We start from the raw sequence: 22,188 nt of genomic DNA on the forward strand, positions 1-22,188 counted from the left end.
TAACTCACATTATCAATTGTATGCTTGAGACGGGAATATTTCCCGAAAGCCTTAAGATAGCTAGAGTATGTCCTATTCATAAAGGCGGGAATGATAGCTCAGTAAATAACTTCAGGCCCATATCTGTGCTTCCAATTATTTCAAAAGTTTTCGAAACTATCATAAATTTAAGATTAATAAGCTTCATAGATAAATACAGCAAAATGAGCGATGCTCAGTATGGTTTCCAGAAGAACAAATCATGTGAACTCGCACTACTGTCCGTCAAGCAAGAAATGATAAACATCCAAAATCATTTATACGCTATAGGCTTATTTCTAGATCTTCGTAAAGCATTCGACTCAGTTAATCATGACATTCTTTTATGTAAACTGCAGAGGTATGGAATAAGAGGGAATGCGCACACTCTTAGAGAGCTACCTGACCAAACGGTATCAATATGTGTCTTTCAATAAACTGTCCTCGCCACGATCAGCAGTTTTAAATGGTATTCCTCAAGGATCGATACTGGGACCTTTGCTATTTAATCTGTACATAAATGATCTGCCGTTAATACCTTCTTCTTCTCGAATAGTCATGTATGCAGATGACACAAACCTGTTCTTTTCAAATGCGTCACTGCTTCACTTAGAAAAAATAGTAAACGATTTCTTAGACAACCTCTCTTACTGGTTGGACACAAATAAGTTACAGTTAAATGTCAGTAAAACGAAATATGTTATATTTAAACCTATAAATAAACCGTCTATTGCAAATATTGAAATATTGTTTCGCAACGCGCGACTGCATGAGGTAACAGCTCGAAAATTCTTGGGCGTATGGTTTCAAAATGATGTGCCCTGGAACACGCATGTGAATAAATTAGGTGCAGAGTTAGGAAAAACCGTGGGTTGTATGTATAGAATTGGTAAGCTCATTCCTTTGTGGTTAAAGCAAATATTGTATTCCTCTCTTTTCCTCTCCAAGTTATAATATTGTAGTCTAGTGTGGGGTACTACTACAGCTCATAACTATAACAAACTAATGGTGCTCCAAAAAAAGGTGTTGCGAATATTTAAAAATTATCAAGGAAAACCATCTGATCTTCCAACAGACAAGCTATTTATCAAACATGAAATGCTTCCAGCTATGCAAATACATTATGCATTACAATACATAAAAGACAATAAATTGTACCTCTCTGAAGCAAACCTCCAAGAATCAAATTACACCTTACGCAAACACACAATAAGAATACCGCTCTCTAGGACCAATTATGGCTGACAGATCTTAAATTTCCAAGTGCCTTATTTGCTGAATTTCATAGAAGAAGCAATTAAATTCAAGAAACCGGAGTTTAAGAAATATGTGAAATCATATTTGTTAAAGAAACCCAATTCTTTCCATTAATAAGACATTGTTTGCATTCATTTTCGGTGTAATCAAGGTGTATATATGTTATCAGAGTGCGGTGTGCTTTGTGTCTGTAATCTGTGTGTGTGTGCGTGTGTGCGTGTGTGCGCGTGCGTGCGTGTGTGTGTGTGTGTGTGCGTGTGTGCAAGAGCATGAGTTTTTGCACAGTGCCGAGATGTGCATTTAGGATTTCTTTTTCCCTTAATATACTCGCGGTGGCTCAGTGGCTATGGTGCTCGGCTGCTGGCCCGAAAGACGCGGGTTCGATCCCGGCCGCGGCGGCTGAATTTCTTTGGAGGAGAAATTCGAGGCCCATGTACTGTGCGATGTCAGTGCACGTTAAAGAACCCCAGGTGGTCGAAATTTCCGGAGCCCTCCACTACGGCGTCTCTCATAGCCTTAGTCGCTTTGGGACGTTAAACCCCATAAACCAACCAACCAACCAACCTTAATATACTACTAAGTGTTGTCTAATTTCATATTCATATGTTTACTTTTGTGTGTTCAAATATTTATATGTTCAAATGTGTTTGTGTAATTGAGACCTGTTCCCTGTTTATGTCTGCTTTTTAATAAGTATGCACTGAAATGCCGAATTGTGCTAAATGGGGCCAGGAGCTTCTGTCAGGCTATGAGCCTTTAGCTCCTGCTCTATTTTTCTCTGTTGTGTGAAAATGAAATGAAATAGAGAAAAGGAATTTCGCTGCCTGCTCAGCAAAGTTAAAAAAAATACAACAGAACCATAACCACATCTACGGCGGGCTGTCATGAACTCACGTAATGGATAAAATCCTTGGTGTGGCGAAAACTTCTGTCCGGGGACGCGATAGATGTCAGTGAGCTTTTGCCCTTGTCGGTTCAAATTTGGTAAGCTCTTGTATGATGAGGTTTCATACGGCGCCCACCAAAAACATTTCATGCAGACGAAAACAATTTCACCAACGTTTCAGCCAACTGCGTAGGCGAGCACAGATTCAAGTAAACTTGACTAGTACCATGATAACGAAACACGACAGCGCATTTCCTTGAGCAAGAATCCCGATCACACTGAAAGGAAAGCAGCCGCTTCGCAAGGCGCCAGTTGCGTAAAGCAACACGTGGGGCGCCAGCTCGCATCTTTCTTGCAATCTGCGCACTCTCCCTCGCGTTGCAAGAGGTCTCCAGCAGGAATACCTGCCTGTTTGTACTGCCTGCAAATCCGCGGTGTATACTGTTAGTATGTACTCGCCTTCATAGCGAGTACCGAACGTTGCTGCCCTCAGGAGTCAGCAAATGAGAAGTAGCGCAGCTTTTTCTGGCGTTCCGAAGGGAAGGATTGGATTTCTAGGTATGTGGTACAGTTTTGATTCCTCTGTCACTACTATTTACTTGGCGAACAAGTTGCTGATGATACTGCTGGGTGGCTAGCAGTGCCTGCATATCAACATCCCGATTACCATCACATCCACCCCACTTGTGCAGTACCTTACTACCACAGTTGCATAGCCAGCCGCCGGGGCTCTGTCCTCGCGAGGTGGTTATCGCTGGTGACTAGAATATGAGAAGTGGCGAGGAAGCCGTAATGGAGAGTATACAGTCAAGCAGGACTCGAGACTATCCCGGGAATACAGTAAACACGGTGGTGCAAGAGACGAATAGAAAATTGTCGGAGAATGCCGCAGGGCGGAATCTGGTAATGTTAACGGCAGTGTTTAATAACGTCACAGCCAAGCAGCAGAAGTAGTTGATCGATTCGCACATGGAATTGAAGATATGCGGGAAATAGCACCGCAGATTCAGATCGTAGTGAGCACCATACAGGATGTACCGTACGGATTTACGCCAATGTCGCACCCTGTAGGGGTGTGAAAAAAATGAATTCAATTCAGTAAATGAATTTAAGAATTAATTCAGCGGGTTAAGGGTTAATTTTATTGGCGAGAAAACTAAACGGTCTCAGTCGTGTTGATTAGCACACATTGTATTGACTCCGAAAAGAACCTGCAATGCAAGTATTACTGACACCGTGAATTTTGAAAATCACCGGAGTTACCCTTTAAAGGCATCGCAGTGATGAAAAGATAAAAGTTCATAATATAAAATTGGCCTTATGCAAAAGGTAATGAATTATGCATTAAAAAAATGGGAAAATTTCTAGAAAGTACCTGCAAGTTTGACAGATTGGTCAGGTAAATATAATGACAATGAAAGCGAGCATGTTGGCTTCTGCCACCACTCCATTTTAACATGACGAACCATCTATCCGCCCGCCCGTCCTTGCCGCGAGAGTTCCGCTGACCGTTCTGTGCCCAGTTATAAGCGTGCTCCGAGATGCTCAGTGCACCCGTTTCAATGCCATGCGTACACTATAACAAAACCCATCAAACATAGTGTCAAAAGCTGCGCAAGAGCTACGGCGCTGGGCGCGTAACCGTAAACTTCGTCATGAATTTAACAGGCAGCACCACAAAACCACTGCGTACGCATGCAGGCTGATATAATTTACAGCGTGAGTAGAGTTCCCAAGCCGTGTTATATCGTGAAACTATGAAAAAAGCTTTTTTTTTCATGGGCTTAGCGTCCCACGCTATGCAGGACGCCGTAGTGAAGGACTTCGGAATGTTCGACCACCTGGGGTTCTTTAGCGTGCACTGACATCGCACAGTACGCGGGCCTCTATAACTTCGCCTCCATCGAAATTCGACCGCCGCGGCTGGGATCGTATCCGCGTCCTTCGAGTCAACAGCCGAGCACAATTTTTTTATTTTTATTTATTTATAGATACTGCGATCTTGTACAGATCATAGCAGGGTGGGACAAACAAAATACAAGCATATAAACACACACAAATTCACAACATTTACAGGCACTTTTCAAACAGAAGTAAAGAATTTTGATTAACAGTCTCGCTATTAAGTTTGTTCCAATCAGTAATTGTCCTCGGAAAAAAAGAATATTTAAAGCAGTTATTTCGCGCGTTCAAAGGGGTTATTGTTAGTGCATGCCTTTGTCTCGTGTTATAACCTGAGGAGTAAGAAAAATAATTAGAGGTATCAACTTTATAATGTCCTTTTATAAGCTGGAAAAAAAACTTTAATCGACAAACACGATTGCGCTCAGTGACGGGAGGTAACCCACTTCGCCTCACGAGCTCACTTACAGATGCACGGCCATATGAGTTAGAAACAAATCTAGCTACTTTATACTGTATTCGCTCTAATTTCTGAATGTTTGTTAACGTGAAAGGGTCCCAAATGACTACGGCATATTCTAGTAACGGACGGATGAGGGAATTGTACGCCAATAGACGAACACTAGGTGGGGATGAGTTTAGGGAGCGCCTCAAGAAAAATAGTTTCCGCATTGAGTTTGCTACTACAGCGTCTATGAGTTTTGACCACGAAAGGTTGTTAGTAATCCATAGGCCCAAATATTTATACTCTGCCACTTCTAATAATGATATGCTGTTAGTACCGTACACAAAATGAAGCCACCAAGCCACCGCGGCGGGTCGAAAAAAAGATTTAATACATCTAAAATGTCAGCGTCTTTCTGCATGCGCAGCTCTTAGAAAAGCGCCACTAACCTGCCCTAGTGTCCACAGCTCAAGGCAAGTGCAGTTGTCTTGCTCTTTCTTGCATGAATAGACTGATGGATCTATGATGTATGTCCACAAGAGGACAGCCTCAGAAGGAAGTTTTCTGTTGCATTTTCAGCAGGCATGTCGCTTTTGCCCTGCGCCATTTACCGGAGAGAGGTGCATTTTCTATTTATGTATTTTGGGGTCATTTACCTGTTATTGCTTCGCTCTTTTCTTTTTCTAGTCCAAATATCTCACCGAGATTGAGCTATTTAAATTCTTGGTAAAATTAAAAAACACAGGAAAGCTGTTCAACGACTACGATGTATGTTTGCATAATATATGTAATGGCTCTATGTTTCCATAAACGTTATGTTTGCATAATTATATCGCTCATTTCTTTTTCAAAATAGTTAAAAGTGCAACTTTCTTGGCATTACCATTTATATGACTACACGCGTTTAAATGCATCGTGGCAGTGTCGTTTTGTACTAAGAAAGAGAATGGTTCTTCGCGCGATATAATGTCCTCGAGAAGACAAAAAGTTAATTTGTCACAACGTACCTCAGCAAAAGTACAAGGAAACTTAAAAAGCAACAAAATTTAGGTCAAATTCTGTACCCTATAAACAAAAAATGTCCTGCAGTTAAATTCTTTACTCACGTTCTTAATTGACAGTTATTGGTAAAGTAAAGCTTTTCACTTTTTTTTTGCTTTTCGAATTGGGCTATCAAGTTCTCGCATGTTTTGGAAGAGGAGCTCGAATACAATCTAGCTGACTTTTATAGCCTGCATGAGGAAAGGTAGTGGGACCTTGGAATTGTAAAAGCTTTTCCGTAAAATCTGTTTCGCAACATGTACGCATATGTCAAATTTTTTGCGTAAATATTGCACATAACACCCGGAATACTTAATGTACAGTCATGAAATTTATGAGCGTGAACACGGCAGCACGTGACAGATAGCCTCGAACCCTACTCGTGGCGATCGGCCGCTTACTTAAACAAAGTGGAGAGGGAGGTGTGTCCTTCGGCTTGCTGGAAGCAGGAAAGGCGACTTAACCCTTTCCACCACGTTGATAAAAACAGCCGCCGCGTATCGCCACAAGTAGGGCGCGAGGCTATCTGACACGCGCTGTCGTGTTCACGCTCATAAATATCATGACTGTAACTAATGTCTGAGGACATAAGAAGCTTAGTAATATAAAGAACTAGTCGTAAGGATGCCGTCAACACATTCGGGAGCAGTAGGTCTGGAAAAAACAGAACACGGTGAGAAAAGTAGAAAGGAAATGAGTCTTGATGCGAAGTGGTGTCAGACACCCGAACGGCAATGTACTCTTCGTGTATGAAACGGGTCTGTTTTAAAAAGTAATTTCTGTGCGCTAGCCCTAAGAGCGCCTATTGCTCGAACGATCACGGAGGAGGCAACCTTGAAACTGGAGAACATCAGCTAAAATATGGACTAGAGACGGTTAAGGAGATACGAGATACGACAACGAAGTGGCTCTGCCTGCGTGAAGAGCATAAACTAAGGGGACTAGCTGTCTCCGTTTCTGAGATATTTTCATTCTGCTGTCCACGTGACATGGATGACAATTACGATAGTGATAACAACAACATAAATACTCAAAGTATCTCGTATTTCCATGCGGGAGTAGTGTTTCGGACACCACGGCTGCCCAACGTACCTCTGACGCTCGAGACAGGTTGGTGGACTCCTTCTCATGCAAGACGTATTTGCCCCCGGTGTCTGCTGAAATACTTTAATGCGAAGGGGCCAACTTATTACTCGAATCCAGCTGCATGCCGTAGGATTAAGTCAGCGTTGATTTGAGCACAGGCGGATAATGCGTGAGATTAAGGCGAATAGAATGGCAAGAGTTTTAAAAATGTTCGGCATTGCAATATTTGTTAATGGATTTGTATTTGTAAGGTTAATTAATACATATAGCTTCGAAATGCACGCAAAATCCAGCCTCTTTAACTACAGACGCTAAATTTTTGCTTTTGTGTTTTCTACTTGCAAACAATGCGTTAGACACTGATATACATGGAGGACACTATGGTATTCGCATACAACCGCTAAATAATTTATAATTGAATTTCTTATTGGCGTTGTTTCGGTTTCATCAACGAACGATGGCTCTGCCGTATAGTTGAAATTTAGATCACATGAGGCACAAAACAGCGGCAATATAACTGCTAATACGTCGTTTGCTGTAATTATAGTTCTTGAAGCAATTAAAGGGACCTTTATACTTTACTTTGAATTTTAAAACAAGTGCGATTCCACAAAGTTGACCTCTGGAGCCGTAATCTGTAGCGGCGTCATACAGAGCCTGTGTCTCGTCTCCCCTTTCTGCGTCCTTCGTGAAGTTTGGGCTGTTTTCGTTGTGATACCGGATAATTGGAGGCGCCATCTTTGAGTACAGTAAATCGCTATTAGAGTTAAATGGGATTTGAGAGAGAATTTTGTACATAGCCTCTGACGACAGATTAGGCCTGAAAGTTAGTAAGACTTACACTACGGCCCAGTACCATTACATGCAAACAGTGACAACTGCTGGGAGTGGGATTCCGGTCGTACCGTAAGGGATGGATTGCAGAGGAATTTCATGCACTGAGCAGGGCCTGAATAAAACGCCTGTTAAACGAAAACATGCAACTAACCATATTGTAGTGCCGACGAGCAAATCTATTCATAAAAGTACAACGGACACGCGAGATTATATGAATACAGGGTGACTGTGAATATTTTTTAGATATGTTATGTTGCGCATAAGCTTTAAGGACTAGCCAATGTTACTTACCGCAAATATTGAAAATGTGTATGAAAATGCCATGGTACAAATGAAATCTGACCGCTTGCCCATATCTTCTGGTACTTTTGAATTCATTCATCTCAACTAACTGCCCAGAATCAGAACACCGTTGATTCTATCTTTTGATGCTGTGGCATCAGATCGTCTGTCTAGAACACAGCATTACTAGGGAAGCGTGGACGACCAGGGTATCGAACCATCTTTACATTGAATTCTCCGAAACTGTATGCATCAACAAATAACATTATTTAATTGAGACGAAGGCACTCAGAATAATAAAAATATTCTGTACACATGTAGTTTGTCAACTGTGACAAAAGTAAAGCTCTTCTAGAAAGAAGCAGAGACAATGTTTTATCACGGTCCGTACATTGATCTCCGTATCCGTCCCATGTGCCAGTACCAAAGGAGTGTTGTGAGAATCTGATATTGTTACGTTTACAGTTTGAACCACCCCCATGAAAGCTGAATTAATTTCAGGACCACACTTAGTCAGTACATAGCTTCCTGGCAACTGCGCTAGAGGACGTCAGTTGGAAGCTCCGCAAGAAGACCACGATCTGCAGTTCTGGTTACAGCTACATTAGCATTCTGCATGCACTTAACGGAAATACTTCAGGCGTTCTCATCCATGTAGTCCTCAATGTATCGAGTTTATTTCAATGCACGACCACAGGTTTGTTGTGAACTGCATGAAAAAATTGGCAGCTCAGCACTTTCGGGCTCTCATACTGCCCATGGCGGAGCACTCCTCCGATGTTTGAGTCTCCCGTAGGGTTTAGACAGTTTGCATTGAAATTTTTCATAGTCTTCTCAATAGACACTTTTGGTTCCATTGACCTCTGTGCTCTAAAGGGCCTCGGTCATGTAACTGGTGACTGAATGCGTTGCAACCAGTGCGCACATAATTCCCCCTTTTCATATAGGCATCATCGCTGACAAAAAATGGAGGGGAAACTTAAGCTCCACCTTAAGGATATGACGTGATTGCAACAATGAGTTGATGTCTTTATATGTAGAATTGGTCATTCTCAACTTCACACTCATAGATGTGTGGGAGTCTTCACTCATTCATTGCGCAATGGTGCAGCGGTTAAAAGATGTGCCACTGCCCTGCCATGACAGGTGCTCCCAGCGGTGGGTCTTGTGCGACCCAAGTTGCTCTTCGCGAGCAACCTCTCGTGATCAACCATTAGTTTAACTGCCACCTACCAATTGGTTAGTGTTTTCACAATCCAGTGGGCGGGTTGTGATGACCCCACAAGGTCACGTGACCTAGGTTGCCCACTTAGGTTGCTTCTCCGGGGTGTGGCCGCCTGGGCCACCCTATGCCACCCTCTTTATCGCTCACAACGCCGACAACACCGACGCCGGATTTTCTGCGTAACAGGGATTTTAACGCTATAGCGTTAAAAATGGCTGCAGCTCTTAAAACAGGACTTTTAGGCAGCAGGCAAGTATACAAGGTCCTTCCTTCGTGATAAAATGTCTGCCTACGTGCCTGGTAGGCAGCAATGCTGCATGGCAATAATATATTAAAGTTCTTTTACGCATTGCTATAAACAAGACATTGCTCCATGTGGCTAATAAAACATTGTTCAAGAGATACACTTTATAACTAGCCTGCCTTATGCGGGCAGTGAACTATGCAAAATAGAGCTCGCTGACTAAGGGAGACGAGCGACCGTCAGTAACCTAGCCGGCTATAAAAACATCCTGTGTAAGTGTTTGTTGTTGCTTTTTGTGCACATTTTGACAGATGTTGTTTCAGAAAGGCAAACACGTGCGCCTTATCCGGTGTCGCGCTACATTTCATGCTGCAAGTTTACTTGAGCCTTGATGGCAAAAGTTGCATACGTTAGTGAAGGACAGCTTTCAAACTCAAGAACGGTACGTACATCGAATCTATTTGATATGGTAATCACGATTATGAAGAATCTAGGAGAAAAAAGTGTTAAGACTGTTCGCCATCCAAAGCACTGTCAGGGTTAGCGACATTAATGACTAAAGCTTAGTTTCCCTATAAAGATGACAATATTTCTTTTCGACCTTAGTCTCTGTTGTGATTAGAACGGCTACCTTCTACCGTCTACCTGTAGTGCACTACAGGTAGACGGAAAGCAAAACATATGGCTGGTGGTTTAGCGTTGCGAAGCACGAAATACTGCCCGAAAGCGTACTTTTTCCTAGTGGACACCACCGCCATGAACCTGAAAGCGCGACTGAGGTGTCCACTGACCCAGGGAGCCAGTTATGCGCGTGCGTGTCTACAACTTTTTCATCGTCAATGCCAATTTGCCTAATGTACGACGGCGGCCTGCACTCCAGTGCCGCGTTTCTGCGGCAATGTTACCAACGTGTATTGCTCTGGTGCCGTGTTTTTGCCACAGCGTTGTCCCCGACAAAGCATGCAGCGCGCATCTTTCTGTCCCTACAGGCACATAGCTTAAAGCACGAATATTAGTTTGGTAGTAGTATTTGATCATAAAGAAGGCAATGTGCAATGCACAGCGCGAGAGTATGTTGCAGTTCAACTTGGGTCCCTAGTTCTAGGAACCCTAGTTCAACAAGAGGCCTAGCCACCTGCGGCAATAGCCTAGTGCTCTTGCGCAGTGGACAGCAAAGCTGGTCTGTTCGCGCCACCGCGAGTTCAAATCCCAGTCGTGTATGCTGATTTGATTTCTTTATTTATTTCACTTGGCGCAAGACCACAAACATCGCAAGATCTTGCCTGGGATTCACCCATCGGAAAAGTGCTCTCGCACTAATAACACACCACTTGTTGAGTTCGAGGTAGAGTGTTCGTAGCCTTTTAGCCTGCCACTAGATTTTGGTGCACTTGAGCAGCCATGCATTCTTCGCAAAAGTTAGTGGTCATTGTGATATATATATATATATATATATATATATATATATATATATATATATATATATATATATATAACAAGATTTAATTCACGACGTTTCGGCTGGAGGACCACACTCGAAAAAGGCTGGTCCTCCAGCCGAAACGTCGTGAATTAAATCTTATGTTTTTCAATTTCTGGTGACTTTATCTTATATTAATCAATCAGCTGCCAAGAAATAATTTTTGATATATATATATATATATATATATATATATATATATATATATATATATATATATATATATATATATATATATATATATATATATTGCCACGTATCATTGTAGTGTCCGTTCGTTCGCGCTCAAGGCCGCAGGAAAGGGCTATTATTATTTTTGTTTGCGACGCGAGAAGCGACCGGACTAATCTCGATTGATCACAGCCACGAAGAGCTGCATCTAGGTTTTTCTAGATTACTGTAGATGATCTTGACCTGTTATCTCGAAGTTTCCTTGCTGGCTTTAAATTGAGTGACGCCGCGAGCGGCGGGCATTCGTAGTTCGACGACTGACGAGCTCGTTTGTTGCTTACGCCGCCGCCGAGTGATTCAGTTCCTTTGCGGGCGCAAGTCGGCCCAAATAAAGAGCTTTGTTTGCAAGCCTTGTTGCTGTATTCCTGACCGCTGGACTGCCGTCACTACAACGTGACATCTGGTGGAGGTGCGGGATAGCCTTCCATGTTCCGGACATCCCCTACAAGTCGTGACGCCAGCCCTCTGAGTCATTCACCGGAGGACCTGACTTCAGTCTACCACGCAGCCTCTGGAGCCTCCAGCCATGTCTTACGCCGCAGCAGTGCGCCGTCCTGCACCTCGACGACGGGACCCAAGCCCCTATCGCCATTAGCCAGCTGCGCTGGAGCGCCGCCCTCTCGCCCCAACTCGCCCGTCCTACGAGCGTCGCACACGGCCTAGGAAATGCGACTAGTGGAGAACACCCGACCAGCGCCGCCCACTATGCTTCCACTGCGGAGAAGCCGGTCACATTCTTCGGTACTGCCCATACAGGAGAATCCGAGGGTTCTCTTACGACGCCCCACGACCCCGACGCGGCCAGCGACCAGCCGAAATCGAGGAGTTTTTGCGTCGGGAAGAATACTCACCGCCGAGCCGCGTATCACGTTCCCCGTCGCCATTGTCACCGCGCTATGTATCTCCTAGCCGAGGCTACGCAGTGCGTGGACGCTCCCCCAGCCCCCGATGGTTAAACTGAGTAAAGCAGCCTCTGGAAGTGAGGTTGCTTCTGAGCGCAAGAACTACGATCCTCCATCGAGGAAAACACAAGACTATGCCCCAACTACGACGACCCCTACGACGACCCCTATGACGACGACGACCCCTACGACGACGACGACCCCTACGACGACGACGACCCCTACGACGACGACGACCCCTACGACGACGACGACCCCTACGACGACGACGACAACTACGACGACGACGACCACTACGACGACGACACTGCCAGACTTGAAGCTTTTACCGCTGCACTTAAACCTTACTATGAACGCTAAAGGACTCGAAGTTAGCATTTTCTGTGTTTATTTTCATTTTAAAGCATCGAGACGATGCTTCTTTGGAAGGGGGTAATGCCACGTATCATTGTAGTGTCCGTTCGTTCGCGCTCAAGGCCGCAGGAAAGGGCTGTTATCATTTTTGTTTGTGACGCGAGAAGCGACCGCACTAATTTCGATTGATCACATTCACGAAGAGCTGCATCTAGGTTTTTCTAGATTACTGTAGATGATCTTGACCTGTTATCTCGAAGCTTCCTTGCTGGCTTTAAATTGAGCGACGTCGCGAGCGGCGGGCATTCGTAGTTCGACGACTGACGAGCACGTTTGTTGCTTACGCCGCCGCCGAGTGATTCAGTTCTTTAGTTCTTTTGCGGGCGCAAGGCAGCCCAAATAAAGAACTTTGTTTGCAAGCCTTGCTGCTGTATTCCTGACCGCTGGACTGCCGTCACTACAACGTGACTATATATATATATATATATATATATATATATATATATATATATATATATATATATATATAATGAGGGGATCGTTATAAATATAACAGAAGCCAACAGCCACAGAAACCAAGGGGCACAGGGGAATTTTTTTTTTCAAATAATTTATTTATTTTGTGGTGTTGATCAATTTAGAATAATACTGAATACGTTATCGCTTAAAGCTAATTGATTAGAAAAGCAGAAGAAAAAACAACCACGTGCCGCCGGTGGGATCCGAACCCACGACCTCCGAATTACGCGTCCGGTGCTCTACCTCTGAGCTACGGCGACGGCTGTCAAACCTTCTGCTTTCGGGGGTATTTATGTTTACAAGTAACCTAACCTTGAGAGTGTTCATCAGCGCCACCCACGTTCATAAGCGGCGGACGTAGAACGTCCTGAGTAACCGCAGGTAATGACGTAGAACGTCATCGAACGGAGAGGGTGGAAGCTGCGTGAGAACCCTCTTATGCTTCCTATGGAGTCAAGGCTGCCAGAACCGAGGCCCTCGCTAAGCAATTAAGCAAACAAGGGAAGGGGAATGAGGGGCTCGTTATAAATATGAAAGAAGCCAACAGGCACAGAAACCAAGGGGCACAGGGGATTTTTTTTTCAAATAATTTATTTATTTTGTGGTGTTGATCAATTTAGAATATTACTGAATACGTTATCGCTTAAAGCTAATTGATTAGAAAAGCAGAAGAAAAAACAACCACGTGCCGCCGGTGGGATCCGAACCCACGACCTCCGAATTACGCGTCCGGTGCTCTACCTCTGAGCTACGGCGACGGCTGTCGAACCTTCTGCTTTCGGGGGTATTTATGTTTACAAGTAACCTAACCTTGAGAGTGTTCATCAGAGTGTTTTTTTTCTTCTTTTTTTTTTTCTTCTGCTTGTCTAACCAATTAGCTTTAAGCGATAACGTATTCAGTAATATTCTAAATTGATCAACACCACAAAATAAATAAATTATTTGAAAAAAAAAATTCCCCTGTGCCCCTTGGTTTCTGTGGCTGTTGGCTTCTGTTATACATATATATATGAAAGAAGCCAACAGCCACAGAAACCAAGGGGCACAGGGGATTTTTTTAATTAATTTATTTATTTTGTGGTGTTGATCAATTTAGAATATTACTGAATGTGTTATCGCTTAAAGCTAATTGATTAACATTGATTAATTTTAATTTATTAGCTATATATATATATATATATATATATATATATATATATATATGTGTGTGTGTGTGTGTAATGTAATGCAATGCAAAAATATAATGCAATGTTTAATGTAATGTAATGTAAGTTAATGCAAAAATGTAAGTACAAACGTGTTATTTCTATTCTTCGACTATCCGGCATGTTTTAAACTTGTTCTCTGGCAACATTGATGCGCCGCAACAGGTACAGTAGTTCTGTTTGTGTTTTTGGCTTTTGCCTTGTAAGCTGTATCTCAATTTTCATCTCGTAATTTTTACTTTGCTGGAAAGCAGGCGCCAAGAAAACATTCGATACGCCCGTCACATATACTCACCGAAGCGACGATGCTGAGGCTATATTTACGATACCTCGCAACCAAATGACGTAAAGCGGGCGCGTAATTCGTATTTATTTGTTTCCTTCTGCCACATACGGCGCTAGGCAATGCGGCTTGCCATTTGTTATTCGCATGGGTTTAAAAGAAAGAAAAATTGTGCACGAAGAGATAAACAAACCATTTGCGTGCAGGGAGGCAATAAAAGTAACAAAAGAAGACAAGAGAGGACGCCAAGGCAAAAGTCATTATTCTTGAAGCGATCATCTCCATTAACCTTCTCAATTTTCCTTCAGTAGGCAGCAGCGGTCGAGGGAAGACCAGTTGCGCTCATCTTGTTCGCCCGTACCTGGAAGGTTCGTCTTTACTTCTCCTTCTAAGCACAGTTTGGACTTCTGCACTGATTCTATTTCCATGTCTGCCACTAGTTGTTGTATAGTGTGCATTCTGTAGGTATTCAGTTGTTTTCTGTGTGGATGCAGCAAATGGCATTCACAAGTTGTTTGAAGAACGTGGGCGACAGAGGAGGGAGGGGACAGTAATTTTGAAAAAAAAATCACAAGTTTTGAGAGAGATAAAGAGAAGGACGTGAGAGGGGCAAACACAGTTTTCCTCTTGTCAGTGATGACTGTGAAGAGACCGGAAGTTACTACATCGCAAGGAGGACGAAAATGGAGAGGTGAGGAGAGCTTTGGAAATGTTGAAGAGTGAAGTGCTTTGCGTGAACAGCTGAAAGGCAAGACGAAATGGTTAGGCAAAGAGACCAGTGCTCTTGGCGCCGCAATGGTGACGTGATGGTTGCCGCATACTCTCTAGAAGGTTGTTTGCATATGGTGAGGGAGCTTTCCCAAGTGGTTGGCGCAACAGTTGCGAATACTGATGCTAAGCTGTGCAGTGGAGTTCGCGCTAGTGACAGTGTCCGTCGGTTAAACTCGAGGTCGCAACGTAAGATACTTTTTTTTCGAAAAAAAAAATGTTTTGTAGAAGCGTTTTTGACTATAACGAAATGATCTAATTTCAGTCAACGAACATTTATGTTAAACCATGAAGAGACAGTTTTGCGTACATTTCAGGGGCTTCAATGACCCGTGTATAAGCGCATAGAGACGATTGATGCAGGATACAGGAAGAGTAGACACCACAAGTGCTTGTAGCGTCTGCTATTCCTGCGTCCATCGTCCATGTGCGCTGAATTTTCGCTTTAAGATTAACTACACTCAACCAGCCCAGCTTGCTATTCTTCTGCGTTTGATCACCTAGAGTCAAACACTTAATGCTTTCCAAGAATGCTAGCTTTACCATTCTTTCATCACATCGTTGATTACCTGGCGAATAAGGATGACCGGTCAGGTAAATATGCCTCGTTGCAATAGTTTTTACTTAAACATAGCATATAATGCATCAATCATGCTTTGTACTGCTGGCTGACGCTGCATTTTCTGTAATAGAGATGATCAGCGGGGAGGCAATTTGCATGCAGTATTGAAACTATTGCTTTTGGAGCAACGGGTCAGTTGAGTGTGTCGACTCCTAATTAAGAAATGTTGACAGTGAGCGCGTTGTCATCGTAGTTGTGTTGGAAAACTTTGCTTTCTGCATAAATATGTCTTTCAATAATGCGCCAGAAAGAAATATGACTTCCTTCACTATATATATATATATATATATATATATATATATATATATATATATATATATATATATATATATATATATATATATATTTTTACTGTGTTATCATGAGAAAGGTTTTACGAGGCGGTCTTAGTACAAACATCAGCGCAGACTCACTAACTGTCAGTGGCGCTTATCTTGATATTAGTGACCATCTTTGTATGTTCATTACTTTGTATGTATTGAATGCCGGCATCGCTTTGATGGCACTAAGCATAGGGAAAGCAATGCAGTGTACAAATGAGCATAATAAACCAAACAGAAAAAGTACGCGAGCACTATTTGCTAAACTCAGCACTCAAAGCTTGGAAAAATGCATCGATTGACTTATTTGAACCAATCACCGATACTAGAGCATTCCAATGGCGGATGGATGCTATAAAAACGACTGTTGAAAAGTGTCACTTCTAACCAGAAACTACTTGACTTTGAAACCGTGGTCCCTTGTCTGTGATACGTATGTGAATAGTTTCATGTGGTTATCGCGATCCTTACCGGTGTGATGATGGAAAATATTGCGAAAGTACTTTTTATTTTTATTGCGACAGTGCGACTGCTGCCATAAAGATTAATAACCAATATAGATACACACTGGACTCTCGAAGGAAGTCTGGAGCGAAGATGTTTTTGAAGGTCCTCTAAATCAGGCCAACCAAGTGCACGTTCGGCTTAAGTGTCTTTCGTAATTACCAGTTTCAATATTAAGCGCCTTGTTTTGGGATTTTTCCGGTACACTGCTATGTTCTTTTGTTTATGGGTCCCAGGAAATGCAGGAACATTTACGTAGTGATGACGCGTATGTAAAATATAGTTTTGATTCCAGGTCACATGGGAAATGTTTGAAATTGCGCCGTAGAAAACCGAGAACAAGTGCTGCTTTATTTGCAATATAACCAGCATATCTTTAGGCAAAAAAAAGTCCTATCAAACACAGCTATTTGAGCTCTTAACACATCTTCATGAATCGGTACACGAATTAATATATACTGATGCCATATTTATAGATTTTTCAAAAGCTTTCGATCGCGTTCCCCATATAAGGCTAATGAAGAAAGTAAACAACCTACAACTGCACCGCGACATCACCCGTTGGATCAAAGAATTCCTAAGCAATCGCTCCCAAAGCGTCAAAATTAAAGGGTATTAATCTATCAGTTCCCGAGTCATATCGGGAGTCCCACAGGGATCCGTTTTAGAGCCATTACAATTTTTAATTTACATTAATGACATACCCTCTAACATATCATCTAACGTGCGACTATTCGCTGACGATTGCATTATATATAGAAGGATAGTTGCTCCCCTTGATGCAGTTATTCTACAGACCGACTTAGTGCGCCTAAATGAATGGTGCCAGCTATGGCAGGTGGAAATTAATATTATGAAAACAAAGTTGATGACCTTTCAACGCGCACTAATACAGCTTCTAATGTGTACACAATTAATGAGTTTATAGTTGAAAGAACGGATTGTTTTAAGTACCTTGGTGTTTATATCAGTGCTGATTTAAGCTGGAACGCCCACATAAATCACATCACAAACAAAGCATTTCAGAAACTGGGACTCATCAAACGTCGTCTATATCTTGCCAACTCCGGGGCAAAGCTTCGCGCGTATACTACTCTCATAAGGTCAGCTTTAGAATACACGTCTTTAATATGGAGTCCAAGCAGCGTTTCATTATTTACCATCTTGAGTCTGTGCAAAATAAAGGTGTGAGGTTCATCTTATCTTCATACTCACCATGTGAAAGTGTGTCATTACTGAAGCAAACTATCAATATTCCCGACCTTATCACTCAACGCAAGTTCTCTCGTTTATCGCTCTTTCATTCTTTGTGCTACGATGACTTCCCGCTCACAGCTGATCACATCGCCCCTGCCCATCATGTTTCATCCCGGTCTGATCATTCCCACAAAGTCCAACCCATCTTCGCACGAACACTGAAGCATCAAACATCACCCTTACTTTTATCTATGGCAGAGTGGAACTCGTTACCGGCTGACATAGTTGCTGAAACTGAGTTATCACATTTCCAAACAAAACTTTCAGCGCACCTTGGCCTACAAAACTCACTGTGATATTTTCAGTATCGTCGAAGCATTAAGTCTTATACGCTCAACGTACGTATCCTCCAGCGACTGCAGTGCTGTGTACTTGCAATTCGTATATATAGTTATTCTTCGTATTTGTTAACTACTGTGTGCCAATATTCTATATTGTGTTGTTTTCAGGCCTCCCCCCCCCCTTATGTAATGCCCACTTGGGCCTTTAGGGTATTTAAATAAATAATTTGTGCGTATTTTCTGTAACAGGCAAAAGGTAACAAATGCACCTAAGAATTTAATCTCCGTGGCTTTATCTTGGTAATGTAAACTGATAGGATCAGTCCAGTTGCCACATATTTGAGTCGGTAGTCGGGCATTGAGGAAGACAGCATAAAGGCTTCCAAGATGCTCTTTATGTGGCTGAAAAAATCAGAGCTTCTTAGGATGCAACAATGAAAGAACAAAGGCATGATAACAATACAGATCAACGATACCCCAATACATGAGGTGGAAACACTCAAAATTCTCGGGCTTCACATCAACAATAGGGGCAATAAAACTCACAGTAAAAAAGCTCCGTGGCGTGGGTGAACAAGTTGCCCGAATGATTGTCCGAATCAGTCAAAAAACGCGTAATGTAAGAAAATGAAATCTTTCGTGTTACACAGGCATTTGTCATCAGCCGCATTGTATACATATAAGCCACCATTTCTTCGCCTCAAGAAACCTGATATTATAGCATCTCGGCACCATAATCGGAATGACCTATAAAAGAGCTATGTGATTACCGCTGTCAACATCAACACAGCGGCTGCTACACATAGGTGTCCGCAACGCCACCGAAGAACTCATCGAGGCACACTTCACGGCTCAAGTGGTCCGACTGAGAGCTACACAGATATGTAGAATGACCTCAATAATATCTATACTGAGTGCCGCCTCAACCTTCTTACTAAGCAAGCCATCCGAAGCACCTGGAGAGGATGCTTCAAGGCTACTCCTCTTCCAAGAAACAAGTATATGTGGTGTCAAACCTTCGCCTCAAGAAACCTGGTACACCAGGCACTAAGGCAAGCCAGAGCAAAGGCAACGCAGAAACACAACGTATGCAAGAAGGCGTAGCCTACGTCAATGTCGCGGGTCCCAAAGGTGTACTAGCCACAGTGGCGGTTGTTCAGAAAGGGCAGGCGGTCGGTGGAATTACAGCAGTCTCCCACGACGCAACAGCAGCAGAAGAGGTGGAAATAGCTCTCGCGGCCACACATCCCGCCTCGCTTTACATACTGACAGACTTAGAAATAGCATATCGAGACTTCATCAAGGGCAGGATTGCCCCGCTTGCGTGCCCGATCCTCTAAACCAGACAAGTCTACACTGACGGACGTCAAGCAGTTGATGTGGATACCTGCTCACCAGGGTATAACGGGGAATGAGCTGGCATATAACTCAACCCGATATTTTATCTTCCAGGACACCGATAGATGTACAGTCTGCCAAAAGTAACCGTGCAACAGGTCCTTGCTTCTCAAACGTATAACGGAGCATCTACAGCAGCCCCTAAAAACCGAACGGTGCCGTAATGTAAGGACAAGGTCTCACCTTTCTTTACACAGAATCAGAGGGCTGCCATGAGTGCTTCGCTACGCGGCTAAGAAACAAACCACTTGTGCCGGGTTACTTTTGGCAAAGATTGTACCTTAGAATCAGACCAGTTGGATCCACTCACAACGTACAGCGAGGTACAACACCTCAGATTACAGCGTCAGATACGTCAACCACCCGCCAGAAACCTTAGTAAAAGCAAAAAAATTCACTTCCGCTGACTACCGACATACCATAGCCCTTAGGTACTACCCGCCATAAACCCGGATTTCATCGAATCAAAATGAAAATTTTGCGGAGAGAAGGGAGACCTGTACCATACTTTATGGGGCTGCCAGAAAAAACCAAATCATTGATATTATAATTCAACCAATGCGGGAACGGTGGGAAGCAGTACTGCCTAGTTTGGGAGAAAGATGTCAAGGTCAGCACCTTACGCAAATGGAATCCCACACTAAGCACTGGCAGGTGGCTGTATAAAAATGAGCTTCCGATTAGGTTTGAGACACACTAAGCACGCCACCCTCCTCTTCAACACACCAAAACTATAGTGCAATAAATATTTTCATCATTAACCGCTGACGCTCCTCCGCCTGCTAGTAACCTAACTGAAAGATGAATTGGCGCTAGTGTCTGTGTTAAAGAACAAGATCTAAACAGATGAAGGCTATGAGAGGACAAAAGATCCATGAGGCTTCTTACTATTCATATTTAGAAACTTTATTGAAAGATCTCTCTCTCTCTATCTCTCTCTCTATTCATTTCAACTTTGTGGCTCGCGCGGCCGTTGTAACCGTCGCGAATCCTTCGCGTGTTACGTGAACTCCGTGCAGTCGCGTTATCTTGGGCGATATCGCCTGCCTTGCGGCGCCGGTCACAGTCATTTTGCCGTCGTATTCCTTCCATGCGTTTGTAATGTCGGTGCAGTAACAAGATGAGTTTGGTTTTGTGCTCGTGACCTTCGAAATTGCGAACGAGGGCAGCGAGACCCACACGGATACGACCAGAACCGCTACCTGCGCTCGTTTTGTCGGGAGCCAACGCTAATTTCGGCGCAGCGGATCATGCACTGATTTAATCACGCCTGTTGATGGAGCAGTCTTCGTATTTAGTGCGCAGAAGACTCGACACATCGTGTGAACTGATTATTCAACTGTTTGTTAACTGAATTCTATTGCTGTCACTTATATTAGCTGGAGAGTAGCGGCCATTAAGTGATAGTGTTTTGTTTTCATGTGTTTTCATAAACACTAGGGCTAAACAATTTTTGTCATTATCTACGATGATAAGGTAAATCGGGCATGCATTAAACTGCGTGCACTCACTGTGCGTGGAATGATCCTTATCAGCTGCATGAACTCAGTATGCAAGGAGTATGCAAGGAATGATCGCTCATGTATTGGGTGAATTAAGCACGAAATGCTGCACTGAGAATGTCGGCTGTGCCGTTTGAGATAATCTTGACAGCTCTGCTGCGTCGACACATATCAACTGTATTGTACGAAATGGTGTACACAGACATGTAGTGTACTTTGTGAATTAATATCTGTTTTCGACTTAAAGCAACGGGAGGACTGTGTCAATAAAAACATGCAAATATATTTTCTATTCTCCCTCTATTGGCCTAGCGCTGCGGTTACCATTGTTGAGCATCAGCGCGATCAATTTTAACATACCACAACGGCAAAGAAAGGGTGCGCGAAAACCCAGGTAAAGCGCGGCACGTGGCCGGGCTCAAAGTTGCGCGACGAACGATACACCCGCCCACCTCAGTTGGCATGCCTGATTGAGGACCAGTCTGCGCGTGAAGAGAATGCATCCATGCGAGCATCCCCTCGCGTCCACGTGTTTCGGTCGTCCGTTGTCATGTAGATTAATACGCCTTTATTCCACCCCCGCCTGCTAGCAACACAACGAAAGGACGGCTGGGCAAAGGAAACAGGCAGACGACATGCAAGACAAGATAAGCAAAGCAAATCTCCCATAAAAACTGTTCGCGGCTTTCGGACGTTGGCAACGATGTCTAAAGAGCTAAATGTTCTTCCAGGCGGTTTGAAGAAAAGTGATGCTTCCAGTTTCTGGGAACTGCGTAATTGGCCGCATTCTCTAAGCTGTATGAAAGAGGATCCATGCCCTTCAGCATTTTCGGTGGCCACCACTTCGATAGCCTACTGAGTGAGTCTGAGTCACGCGGCCAGTGTTGCCAGAATTTTCGGTGGGTGATTTGCTTTTCTCGTCTGGTTTTGCGTGTCGTCCTCTTCTTTTTTTTTGCTCTCATTCCCCTCTGTTGTTTAGAGAAACATTAAAAGACGCCCTCATCATTTCCAGAAGAAAGAAGACGCCACACCCAAATTACATGATTACAAGCAACGAAAGACATGATTCTGAAAAGTGGACTGTAGCCGAGGCATTGTTTGTTGTGCATGGGAGTGTTTTCTGGCGCGCTTTCGTGTGTGTTCCACTTAAGATCAGACGTTGCAGCAAATGGACATGTGTCCGGAAAGTTGATCAAGCTGACACTTTTTTGTGCTCGTATGTAATGAAGTTGTACAGGTGTTAGAGGCTTTTACTTAATTTTTGTTTTTCTCTGTCTTTTTTGTGTCCTAACTCAGATGCATTGTGCCATCTTCGTTCCGGCGCCTGCAAATACTGACG

At 43.3% G+C, this 22,188-nt stretch overlaps 1 protein-coding gene across 3 annotated transcripts in view; it reads left to right on the forward strand.

Moving 5' to 3' along the window:
* The first annotated feature begins 14,528 nt into the window (after window positions 1–14,528).
* The window catches only part of LOC149371634 (putative fatty acyl-CoA reductase CG5065), a 36,727-nt gene continuing 29,067 nt past the window's right edge, over window positions 14,529–22,188 (forward strand). Inside the window, exon 1 of one of the 3 annotated variants that reach the window (XM_089585213.1) lies at window positions 14,529–14,565. Coding sequence is in view for 2 of the 3 variants with exons in the window: in XM_089585212.1 (XP_089441338.1) it covers window positions 14,881–14,888 (8 nt within the window). In the remaining variant the exon portion in view is untranslated. Of the gene's footprint in view, window positions 14,566–14,715; window positions 14,889–22,188 lie in introns of those variants that run through there. The other 2 variants (XM_089585212.1, XM_089585211.1) reach the window with 2 other exon arrangements.

This window comes from Amblyomma mixtum, chromosome 1 (assembly GCF_055824585.1).
Source record: "Amblyomma mixtum isolate Tamu chromosome 1, ASM5582458v1, whole genome shotgun sequence".
Classification (NCBI taxonomy): Eukaryota; Metazoa; Arthropoda; class Arachnida; order Ixodida; family Ixodidae; genus Amblyomma; species Amblyomma mixtum.